General features: G+C 35.3%; 1 protein-coding gene across 1 annotated transcript; it reads right to left on the bottom strand.

Annotated features, from left to right (window-relative positions):
* Nucleotides 1-1,066: 1,066 nt before the first annotated feature.
* LOC109089134 (ubiquitin-fold modifier 1) lies at nt 1,067-10,176 on the bottom strand. Its single transcript, XM_042765090.1, has 6 exons — nt 10,040-10,176; nt 9,891-9,947; nt 8,629-8,686; nt 6,646-6,685; nt 5,741-5,773; nt 1,067-2,361 (listed from the first exon to the last, which is right to left on the bottom strand). Coding segments are annotated over exons 1-6 (261 nt in total). The 5' UTR covers nt 10,042-10,176; the 3' UTR covers nt 1,067-2,290.
* Between the last annotated feature and the right edge of the window lie 3,507 nt (nt 10,177-13,683).

The following is a 13,683-nucleotide window of genomic DNA, read 5'->3' as shown; positions in this document are numbered from 1 at the left end:
GTTTCTGGTTTTACTTTGATTCCATTTTTGTTTTTGGCTTTGCTTTGATTTGAGTGTTGTTGTGGCTTTAGTGTACCTCCAGTTTAAGGTTTATGCAGAAATAATTTTTAACAATTATGTTGATGTTACAATCTTGTAAAGTCAAACAATTATGATGCAGTGACCAAGAAAGAAAAAAAGTTATTTTGTTTATATTTACTGAAACTTGTTAATACAAAGGACACAGATAATCAATTTTTGTGACTGAAAAACTGAACATAAACCCATTCTTTCAAAGGTCAAACCAATTTAGTGCATTTCCTTTGCTTTAAAAAATACAGCAAATTAATTACTTCTGTGAACTCCAGAAAACGAATCAACTGCTTGAACGCACAAGCTAAATCTAAATTCATGCCACATATCTTTTCATCTGAAAGATACATTGAGTGAAAGGCAAAACTGAGAGGCAGCGATAGCTTATCTGTAATACACATGGACAACATTAAGCCACTGAGGAGGTGGTGGGAAAAATGAGTTATTTGACAACAGCAATTCAGAGTGCTAGCCTTTGTGTGTGTTCAATCTCTCACAAACATAGGTTTTTCAGAAATATGAGGAAAAACATGTACGCATTTTTGCAGGCACAAAAACCGGTTATACAAACACAAGACCATGGGACTGTGCAGCTGTTTCATAGACTTAGCTTATCTGTACCATCACAAGGCAAGCTCTGATAGAACGGTTGCCAAATAATGCTGTTTAAACCCCTCAAATCACACAATCACGTCCACGACACATATATAAAATATCTAACATAAATATTCTGTCCAACAATTCTGTCATTTGCTTGCTTAAGAAGGCTCCTTACAGATGGCGCAGGATTGAATTTATGCAAATAGCAACATCACTGCATGTCTTTGTACCTCTTTAAACCATAAAGGAGACTTTTGAAGCCTGTCTTATCAACTCAAAGCTTTGAAACATGGTTTATGTATACATACATTAAGTGAACAAATTGAAAAGACGAAACATCCCAAGTAGCAGAATTACAAGCCGAACATATTCAACAAACACAGGCACTATACAGTTTGGTATTTAATGATTAGTTTAATATTTTTGACAAGAATACTACAAGTGTATTTGTAATTTTTTTACTTCTAAATTTGACATTTGTCACACTGGCAAGCTCTTTCACAATTTCTTCCACGGCTAATGAACAAACCGCATCATTTCCTGCCAAATGAGGCTGGAGGCGAGCAATGCCTTTTCAAATGTGATCCAGAGTTACATGTCAGCATCTGAGTAATGTAGGCCCTGCTGTATTTATAATGCACTTCTCCCCTTTTCCCAGTAATGAGTGGCATAGAAAGGGCACAGCATGCCTGCTCTTTTATTAAAATAAATGAAAGATCCATTTATGACACTGAATAGTCAGAACTTCCTTTTCCTCCTCCATTTCTGCCTGGCAGTAATGTAAGAGGAGGAGGGTGTAAAAGCAAAGGTAGAGCCTGTCATTCATTAGCCTGATTTACTATTCAAGACAAGTCATGATTTTACATTTTAATGAAAAGGCATGCCGACTTGAGTGACCACGAAAGTTACAAAAAGCGACTTTTAGGTGTCAAATTGGTTTATGTAACATTTCATATAATTTCTTTTCAACTATGGAAAGAATTTTGTATATTTTTTTTACATAGTAAGCATATTATGAAATGTGTTTTATCATCTTATTTACAGCTTCTTTAATCATATTGTTGTATAGTTTTGTTTAGCTACACAGCTGCAGGACTTTTATTACATTGACACTGCCGTTATCTGCCTGCAATAAAAGCTATATAACAGAGCTCAAAACAACCATTAATAAAAATTAACACATGAAATATAAAGAAAAAAAAAGACAAAATATGATGACTCATTTGCCTTGACTTCTTAAAATGGAAAGTGGGAATCATATTTTTAACAGTATTTAAACATTTAATTGGACTTGAAGTAGAGATTATGTATTTAAGACATGTAAAAATATGCATAATGAACACAATATGTATGCGATCTTAAACACAGCTGGAATATTTTGTGAAAGATCAAATGATTTAGTGGTATGGGGCACAACAAATCGACAACATCCTGCAAGTGTGTATCTTTGAGAAGCGGGCTGTAATGGCAGCTTGGTGAGATTTGTGGGGTCCTCTGACAGATTTGGAGCCGCAGCAGTCTCAGTTAGAGCAGCTGAGAGTTGACACCTCAGGGCCAGACAATAAATAAGCATGTTCATCGTCTGTGACAGAAAAGCACTGGATAGTCACATCCTGGCCTAGTGACATCCTCCAACCCGATCTCTGGGAATGATTCGTAGCTCCGAGCCGTGTTTCAGGAACACATTTCCTGTAGAATCAGAGAGATATTTTGTATTATTATGTTTTTACATTTGACAAAGCAGGTTATTTCAGCTCAAAAAAACTAAACTGTTACTCGTTCTTTTAGCAGCACAACCTGAAATGTGTCAAACGTATATTTAAAACACAACAAATAAGTCATTTATAAAACTATTTAAAAGCACTGGGAATAAAAGAAAGTTCATGTCTTTTTGTTTTGCTTTTGGGCATAAAATGTTCCCTACTTCGACAAAGTGAATAATTAGATGCTGAAGTGACAGTCAAGAAGCTGTGAAAAGGCGATGAATCGTCCTTAAGCATGTTAGTGAAGGTACGTATAGCCTCATAATGCTTTTCGCTTAATGAAGGGAGAGAAGTTGATGGATACCTATTATCCGACAACAACCTTTTTTTTACCCTCTCTAACGCATCAGAGAGACTTTAGGCACACCATCCCACACTGGGTTGCACTCAAGAACTGCCTCTATGAAAGCTAAGTATATTTGCATTAAAACACTGCATGGGAGACCTGCTCTCTTTGCAGCACTAAGATAATAAATTCTTGGCCGTGAAATCATACACTTGATGTGTGCATCCCATGATAAATCAGATGTTATTTAAACTCCAAGCAGTTTAAAAGTGAAGACTTTGCTGATTACTTGTCCCGAAATGACTGGAGATGGAGGAGTGGGGATGTGATCATCTCTCCTGGCACTAATAACCGTATCCATAGTCTTAGCTCCACTCACTGCCGAGTCCAAAGCCAGGTAAGGATCCCATTAGAAGCTCAGTGATTGCTAGATCGTCTGCATTTTTCACAGGAATTATAAAAGGGGGCAGATGTAAATCCAAGCTGTTTATACTGATGACAAAAGGTAGAGGGGATAAAAGTCACCAGCTAGAATTATATAGGAGTTAGACACACAGAGATCCCTCTTCACCTTTTGCTCTCTTAGTCAGCTATTTACAATGAGCCAAAGGGGGCACCGGACATGCATATCAGCCAGAGCATAAAGTAACTGACATTGCCCAATTGTGTCAAAAGCTCAACAAAAACAGTGAGAATGTCCATTTTGGGATTGTTATTAAGTGCTTCATGCCATAATTGTAGAATCTGAATCAGAGCAATGTCAGCTGATCTGTTTGCCATAAAGCCGTGTTGTGATGGAGCAATCTTGGTGACTGTATCCTCCAGAATGGCATCTCTAAATATTTCTTCGTACACTTTTCCAGCACAGCTGATTAATGAAATCTGGCAGTAATCTGCTGGAAAACTAGGTTTTGATTTTTTTGGAATAGTTTTAACCATAGCCTCCTTCCATTGATTTGGAAAAAATTTAAATTGAATGCATTAAAGATATCACATAACACAGGTGCCAGTTCTTCATGAAAGGTCTTTAAGATCCATGGGGAATGCAATCCCGACCAGCAGCCTTTGCTGCACTCACTTTGCAGAGTCTAGCTTTAACTTGACCAATACTCAGAGGAGGTATTCGACCATCTGACAGCTTATGGACAACATCTTCCTCAGAGGGAGAAGTGTGGATATCTTGATCTCATACAGAAGCAAAATGATTAGCCAAACTGTCACACTCATGTTGCAAGATGTTATATTTCTGAGATCTCACCACTCTTCTTCCATCCCCATTAATGCCTTTACTGATTTTAAATTTGTATAGCGAGTTTCTTTACCAGAGCAGAATGCACATTGTCTCTCTTTTATCAAATCTTTAATGTGTATGGTCATCCAAGGCTTGTCATTATTAGTAACAGAAACTTTCTTAAATGGAACAGTTTTCTGCAGAAGATGTGTCAAATGGGCTTGGATGGCCATTTACCAGCATTCAACATAATGGTCTGATGATCAAAAGAGCCAGCAGGGGGCAAGTGCTCAGGTGACTTATACATAGATGAAATGTTGATCAAAAAAAGAGCCAAGTTGATTGGTCTTTCTTGTTGCTCCTGACACTACTTGTTTCAGTCCATGTCCATTACAAATGGTTTCAGACTTGTACCTATTTGTGTCTCCAAGTATGGCAATTGCAGCTTGCTGGTAGTTACATTCAGTGTTGCTAAGTTAATAATCCAAGTGTAGTAAGCATATCAGGTTGGGCCATTGCCGAAGAATGTGGTGGAATGTAGAGCACAGCAGCAATGATACAACTTATCCCTCGAGGAAGACGATTGGGTCGTAACCAGATCCACAAAGCTTCATGTGCAACATCCTCTAAATGAGCCAGTTGTTTCTATGTAATGTTGTTACAGACATACATTGCAACTCCTCCTCCCCCACTGCCCTCACGATCCCGCCCATGCAGTGTACATCCAGGAAAATTTACAGATGAATCTGAAATATCAACATTTAACCAAGTCTCTGATACATTGTATGATTACAGCTAAACTATAGCAAATAAAGATCTTTTTGGTGATTGATTGGTACAGCTTGGTTTTCCTTACATCAGAATTCCTGAAATGATACCAAAGCACTTGTACATTGTATATAAGCAACAAACCATGACTCACTTAGTTCCCTCTGATATAAGTAACTCACTTAGAATATGAAGCGAAATCTATTCAGGCGTCTGCGCTATATATAGTATGTGATTGTATAACCTGCTGAAGGTACATGTCTCCATAATACAAACCCACTGCATATTCAGGTCAGGCTAGACATGTTGCTACTATAAAACTAATGAATCACAGCTCATTTGACATTTAGGTCTCAACCCATGACATGTATGAAAAATTACAGGCAATTTTCACGTGATTAGATGTAGCACGGCACTCAGGGAGGAAAACACTGACAGAACGTCATTGGGGCAGTTTATAATGGATTACAGAGAGAGCTCCAGCGTTAAAGCAGGATGGAAAACATCTGTAAAGAAAGATTTAGTCAGGGGAATAAACCCACAACAATAGGGAATTGTATAATTGAAGCACATCATCAATATTCATTAGGTAATATGTGAAATTCACATGCAAAGCCTATTGAAGGAGTCTCAGGAAATCATTCGATCTCTCAAAAGGTCTCCAGGCGGATAAACATGAACAATATGAGGCAGTAAACAGAAGGATCCATTCATTTGCATGCAAGTGATTATGAAGGATAGGCAGGAAAATTGCAGCCAAGCTACTAAACAGTGAGAGAAAGATAATGTATCATTTCATAAGGTGACTATGAGAAAATGCATGGAAACGGGAGTTTAAAAAACATAAAAGGTGGACTAAAACACTAACAAACCAAAAAACATGAACACAGATCTCACTGTTTCCACTCCTGTGTGACATTTGGATATATCTTAATAATTCACAGCTGACAAAATCACATTTATTACAGCCAGATGCTGCTGCAGAGGGCAGCCCTGATCAAGTGAAGGAGTGTCACCGACCTGCTGTCTGCGCCGGGTTGATTCCGATGCCATCTGCACAAAAAATAATCACAAAGAACATCAGCATTAGCATCGCAATGTGAATACATACACAAAACACTCATTCTTAAAGACAATCAACGAATTAGACAGATGGGCAAGAGCACACAGAAACCCTTGGTGCACTGAAATGCTGAACTATCACAATTCAAACAATCTCATTTACAATAACTGTCCTGTGATGTGAGTGGTGAGTTATGTCATCATTCTGTTTATGATTTGTTTAATAATCACTCATGACACAGCACAGCCCCTGTATCTCCCTTTATTACTATGTAATTACAAATCAGTTCATTAAGTGAAGGATTCAGCAGATGTTTTGTGTGATTCACAAAAAACAACCTGTTTTTAAAGAGTCAGCTGTTAGCAATTTGAGCTACTGTGGTTGTTTTTTTTTTTTTTTTTTTTTTTGTGCAGTTGAAAGAACCCGACCCAATGAAGATGCTAAGGTGATGTGAGAATCTGCCAGGATATTACTCTGTGGTTGCTAGGGTGTTCTGATGGTTGTTAGGTGTTTGTTTTGTAAGTTTGGCTGCTTTGAAAAGTAACAGCGAAGTTAAATACTTTGGTTTAAAGAACTGGTTATCAACAATGGATCTGGAGCCCACTAGGGGGCATCAACAAACTTTCGAGGGGGCCCCAAGATCACTCAAAATTATTTAAAATAAGACAAAAAGCATTAAAATAGAATAAAACTAAAAATCAAGATATTTCAAATTTTTAACTACAGTTTTTTTCTTCTTTGAATTAAAGCTCCCAAGGTCTGGAAAACCTGATTATTTTAGTTTAATTAGTCAAAAAAGGTGAGAACTACTGGTTTAAGGATTTGATCAAATATGAGCATAATAATAATATCAACAACTTACCATTTGTAATGATGGCACTGGTGGCTGCTGGCACTTTAAACTTTAAAAGAAAAAGAAAAAAAAAAACAAAAAACAAACAAACATGTTTTATTGTTCAATCTATCAAATACGTCCCATAAACAGCCCTACACAGTATCTCTGTCAGGCAAGGATAAGAAAAAATCAACTCGAGTCTGTGTTTGCATCAGGTGATTTAAAGAGTCTGTCCTAGAGAACAGAAGCCTTCAAACGTGTGAAGAAAGAGCTCTCTGGGCTGAGCTTAGAAGAAAACTCTCACTGTCACAAAGAGCCACTGAAAGGGGAAAAAAAACAGGCAAATTCGTTCTGAAGGGGCTTTGAAAAACTCGCCGGTTGACCTGAAGGCATTTCTACACCCTTGAACAGCCTAAAAATGATGGGGAGCAAGAAGCCAGGCTAGCACCAGAATTAGTGACTAGATTTAGCTAGATTTATATTAGATAAAAATACATATATAATTAATGGGCTACATATTTTTGTACGAGTTTATTCAGTTTCTAACTCTCCTTTGCCTACTTTTTGTCAGTCTGTTTTATCAGGAGGAAAAGAGACAACAAAAACAATGAAAGATCACACAACCATAACCTGAAGCGGGAATTCAAAATTATTTTTGAGAGGGTGGAAAAAGCTGAAAATATGCCTGTGCATTTTTAAAAAGGCACTTATTCTTTCTGGCTTCCACTTGATGCATTACATCTTCCTATTATGGGGTTGTCATATTTGGCATTTTATTATGTCAAAAAAGAGCAACGACCCAAGCTAATCTGCAACATCATCCTGCCATGCTGTATGTCTGTGTGTCTTGAATACAGCCGTGAAACAGACCAAGACAGCCCACAGGAAATCAAGAGGGTTCTGTCAAATTTGACCCTAATTTCAAAAGATTTATGGCTAATCACAAGTGAAATCTTATCACTGAACATATCGACATCAGCCATTATTTGTGTTTTTTTCATTATGTTATCAACTTGATTATATCAGGCCTTACTTGTTCTAGTTTAAAAAAATCAAGTAGTCAGCTAAATAGGTTGTTAAATGGCCAACACTGATACAGGAAAAAAAAAAAAAAAAAAAAAAAAAAACAATATATTGTATATATCTAAATATAATGTTATGGCTGCATCTGAGATGTACACAAAATGCTGAAATATAACAAATCCTTTTACACAACATTAACTCAAAATTCACCTTAACAAAATGAAAACAATGCTTACAATCCATATTATTATATATAGTGTATTTTTATATAAAAATATATATATTTATTTTGTTTAATGAATATTAAAATATTGATAATGCATATTGTTTTTGTTTTTTTTACTGTTGTCTAATGAATAGCAACAATTGAATAGTAGTAATGAATAGTAATAAAATAATCAATATAATATATATATGGGCACTTAAGTGTTATTGGGTACTTAAATGTATATGCCATTTTCTACTTAAACAATAATAATTTATAAAATCAAGTCATAAATATTCATACTGATTATCAGCAAAAATTAATGTTGTATTCTCATTAATCAAATTCTTGTAGTCAAAGTAACATTGGCCCTAGAGTTTGATTGAGACTGCTAGCCAACTGTATTATCTGATTCTGCATTGATCGATTTTAACACGAGAGGCTGCAGAGATAAGTCTGAGTGTTTTTCAAAAGAAAACTACTCAAAAAAGACACACTTCTATTGCTATAGGATATAACTGAGCTAAAGTTCACATCATGATCCATGTCAGTTTAATTAATGATCGCACAGAATTAAGCAAATCTGACAGAGTCAGTAATACTCCAACCACTGTAGAGAATTTGTCATCATATTTTTTAAAACTATCGTCAGTCAGAAGCACCTAAACTTTATGGCAAATGCTTAGTGCTCCATTTCAGCAGATCTCTCAAAAATACATTTTGAAAAGGGGTTGCAATAACACTGTGAACACTCATTAAAAACAGAAGATGAATCAACTCACCTCTTCCGCTGCAAATTTCAAAACTGCAGTGAATGGCGTGCTCTCAGGTACACTTAATCTGAAATACAATTATGCCAATGAATCTTGGTGCATAGTAACACACACACACACACACACACACACACACACACACACACACACACACACACACACACACACACAGCATTAGTGAATGTTTTATCTCATATATACAGTGTTGTATAAGTGGGTTTATGTATAATAGTAACCCTAGACTGTGATGAAACAGAGTTTAAAATGTGTTCATAACTGGAGTGAGATATTTAAGAATTTTGATGACGGCAGAAATATTTTAATTCAGTATACACATTATCACACTGGTCAGAACTGTGACTGACCATAAAACACACTTTTCCATAAAAAAAGGAGCAAACAAAAATTATTCTTAACCAGCCACTCAGTGAGATCAAAGATATTTGCAAAACTTGGCATGTGAAAAATCATCCAAAATGGTCGGCGACCATAAGCATTGCAGGTGCTCGGAGCTGAGCTGGTAAATCAGCCTGTTTGAATGGCCCTTGACAGACCACTCTCACCCACCCATCAGACACAGTTTGACATCCATAGATTACCACTGACGGTCTGACTACAGCACTATTACAGTGATTGTAATCAATATGGCAGATAGATGAAGAACACTGTTCCCGTTTTTTTTTCTTCTCACGCACTGAGACAGAAATCTTCACTTCAACTTCAGTAACACTTACATACACCACATGTTGCAGTTTCATTGTTATCTATGTTCTGAAGGTTTTGACAGGGTTTGGGTTTGTTCATTTATCAATCACCTGATTTCATTATGGATAATGCCTAATCTGCATATTTAATCCTAATATTTCAGAAAACTTGTAATAGAATAAAAATGTCTTCATGTATTATAATTAATCAACATGGGGAAGTATGCTGATATCTAGTGGTTAAAATGTTTCATCTATTTTATCTAGGACAGTCTTACACTTCTCAGCTGACAGCTGTGCTAAAACTAAACAATAATACTAGGGGTGGCACTTTAATACCTCATTCAGTTTTAATACCTCAGTTATTTATTAATAACTTAACAGAGAAATAAATGAATGAAAAAATGAATGAATGAAATCAAGAAGGAAAAACTGAGAGCTGGGTCACATAATAATAAATGCTCTTATCAGAATCAATAAAATCAACAAAATCAAGGCTAATTAAACCGTTAAAACATGAATATTAATATTTAGTGTGTGTCATGGTTTGAATGATGTGGTACTCACACTTTATATGGTAACCGAGGGTCCGACGTCAGCGTGATTTTAAACGTTACTTTCGACCTAATGCAGAAAGAGACACGGAGTTGAATTATATATAAGATACATTATATCACTAAAATAAAGTGCTGTTATATTATAAATGGCTTACTTACATTTTACTGACTTGTATGACAGGACCGCACACTATTTACACCGACACGGAAGGAGCAAGGACCCGCTGTAACACGTCATCCGTTCGAAGGACCTCTTTTTTTCCCGTCGTTCTTTATTTTTTAATTTTTAATGATCTAATGTTATACTTAATCGATTCGATCATATTTATATATTTTAGAGAATTTAAAAAAATGTGATGAGCAGATAAAACAGAAAATATTGCGGCTTGTGGATTTCAGTCAGGCACGTTTCAAGCTGACCCGAAGTGGGTGATATTACCGTAAAGTATGTTGTTAATGCAGCTGAGTGTTTAGGAGCGTGTAATGAGCGTGTAACCTTCATGAATTGCATATACAAAAGGCTCGAAAAGTAATTTGACATTTGAGGCATACGTGTGTAAATAGTTATTCCTTTGCTTTAAAAACTATATAAAAAAAAAAAAAGGTAGGTTATTTGCCAAACAAATTATGCCTAACATTTCCTCTATAATAACTTAAGCTCTAATATATATATATATATATATATATATATATATATATATATATATATATATATATATATATATATATATATATATATATATATATATATATATATATATATATATATATATATATATATATAATTACTACTATTATTATTATTATTATTTAAAGGTGTGCTTTTGTTACAGATTATTTAGGGGAAAAAAATCATTTTCTATGAATGATCAGATTTTGATAGTTGGAGACGAACCTTTAGAAAACCTTTAGAAAATATAGTCAACACTATTTTATTGTTAAAGCTATTTTATTTTCTGTTCAGTTTAAAGAACAGGATATTTTGGACACTGGACAATCGATGTAATTAAAAATCGATTACACTCGCTTTTTAGATAATAATTGACCAAACATGTCTAATTGGTCTCATGACAAAATCAGCGTTTTCTGATCCAGTAATTTATGCTTTTAGATGGGAAATATTTGTAATTTAGAATACTTTTTAAAGACAGTGTATTTAAATTAAATTAAATTTAATTATATTAGGTCTATGAACCCTGTTTTAAAATAATTACCATTGTACTTCCCATTCAAAGGCTTTGACTCAACATCAATTACAAATAAAGACGTACTGGAATAGAAGCACAAACCAATTATTTAAAACATTTGCATTCATTTTGTTCTTACCCCTTTTTGTATATGTTATGATTAATGAATTAATTAATTCACAGCTACTCTGGGAGGCCTCACTCTTTTTTTTAATGCATTATTTCTTGGCAGAAGTTCAGAGGAGTCAGTAAGCATATTAATTCTTCTTCTTCTTCTTCTTCATTTTTTTATATATATATCTCCAATGCAGATGGCTGAATCAATGAGCCAGAGGTTCAAAATAAGCTAGAATACCCAGGATCAACACAGATGGCCTGCATGTTATACTCATACAATTTTTCATATGCAAAAAGCCCACTTAGGCCCAATTAGGAATCGGGGGTGGACTGGTGTTGAACAATTGATAAATCATATTTTAAATACACATTTGCCATAATCTTTTGCCCAGAGGTGTATTTTCTGGCTGGTCTCAGAGTGAAGCTTATAACGCGCTGGCGGCTGCTGGATTTAAGGAGGGCTGTAAGCTAACTTGAGTCTCATGAGTCATCCTCATAAAGCCAACCCTGCTTGCTGGCACCACAGGGCACACTGCCAGCAGCTTCCCATGAGGGACATGTGGGTGTTGAAGAAAACAGACTTCTCAGTGTGACTCGAAACCCAAATTCATTAGATGCTGACAGTTTTGAGTCCATTTCGCTTTAGACACAGGCTTATTGAAACCACTTAGAAAAATGGAAAAGTTGTTCTTCTGAATACAAATCAGAAAATAGCTCCTCTACAGCGTTAATAACCCTGAATAAATTTGTTTCGTATCAAATTCAAGCTACTGAGACTGCTAAGAATCTGCAAATCTTTTATTTCCAAATTGTGCACAGAGGCAGGAGCCATGACACCTTTAAAACACAAACATTTAATTATGGATAATAAGCCTTCAGCAGACGTGTAAACAGAAAAACCTTTGAACAAAAGCCTGTTCCTTTCTTTGACAAACATCTCCTGAAGGAATTTCCTGTCTCTGTCGTCTAAATCCAAATCATGTCCCGTGCTGAAGCCGCAGTGAGTAATTTGTGGCGACAAGCAGCTGTGCGGTTCTCGTGGTGATGAGGATGAGATGCAAAAATCATTGCATATACTGTCAGATGAACTTTTTTGTTGAGAAAATCTAACAAATAATTCAGCTGTTGCAACTGAAGACAGATAATAGATGTGGTGAATAGTTTAAACAATGTGAAATTATATCAGGATTATTTGCATTTTAGGATATAGAACTGTTAAAAGAAATGCAAAAAGTTACTTATTTGCTCAATTTTAATGTATCTTTTGATGTGATGTATTTTAACAATTTTTAGTTTTGAAAATGTCATTTTTTTTGACTGGTTACAAAATATGATGCAACAATATATTCCAAAAAAAAAAAGAAAAAAAAAGAGATTTTGACTTATGTCAGTCATTAGGGATTGTGAATAATATAATATAGTATAATATAATAAATACGACAATACAGATGTCTTTATATCTACAAAAGATATTCAACAAGAAATATTAGAAATAATACTCTATTTTGATTGAAGTTTACAAAGACAAGCATTTTTTGCTCTCCATGGTGCTGAAAACGGAGCTGTATAATCTAAAGCAAAAGACCTGAAGAACTTGTGTTAATATTATAAAATCAATGCAGCCTTACAGGAAAAATGTAGAGAAACCAGTTAATTCATTAAACCTCAAGCAGGGATTGTTCAGGTTTTTAGTATCCTTAAACTAAACACCCCCCCACCTAAAGCAGTGAAATTTGCAATATGTGATTTAAAATGAGTCATATTTTTGGAGGATGAGGAACCTTTGTTTGCTTTGTTTCTAAAAATAAAACCTTTCACACCTACATGTTTGGTTCTTCTGTACCCTGATTTCATAGCCATTGTGTTTGCATTCACTAGAACATTTTCATAGGCAACCATAGGACTTTATCATACCCATTTCCTCTTTCACTGTCTCGAGTGTGACACCTCACCTGTGCTATAAATAAAACACAGAGTCAGTTTGTGGTTCCTTGGGGCTCGACAGCAGAATCTGGATGGCTATTTCAGGCAGAACTGGGTTGTTTTCAGGAGGAAGGAGGATTTGGACAGGTTTAGAACATCTGCTGGCTCTTGATAAGGGCAAAGGATTGTGGCATCCTCAGTGCAGTGGAACAGACATGCATTAAGGAAGCCCTGGACTGCCCTCAGGGATATGAGCTCCTAAATATCTCTACTTGCTCTTGTGCACAACGTTTCTTGTCTGTCCTTGATATAACAACAAAATACAGTGGACATCTGTTGTGTTATGGAATTCAATAGTTCAGTTGTAAAGCTTAAATAACAGCATTAAAACTGAAAATTAAATAGAAAATGGTGGCCAGGTCAAAACCAACATTTGTCTTTTTCACATCTAAATAATTTTTTTCTGACTGTGCAATTCTTAGTTCATTCAGGCTCTAATATCTACAATTTAGATGTATTTTGGCTGTATTTTATTTTGAGCTTGGAAGAATTAAGGATTTGTTTGTTTGGTGATTT

The sequence above is a fragment of the Cyprinus carpio genome, chromosome A10, assembly GCF_018340385.1.
Source record: "Cyprinus carpio isolate SPL01 chromosome A10, ASM1834038v1, whole genome shotgun sequence".
NCBI classification, from domain to species: Eukaryota; Metazoa; Chordata; class Actinopteri; order Cypriniformes; family Cyprinidae; genus Cyprinus; species Cyprinus carpio.
Note: the sequence above shows the minus strand (reverse complement) of the source record. Positions and strands in the feature narration are given on the sequence as shown.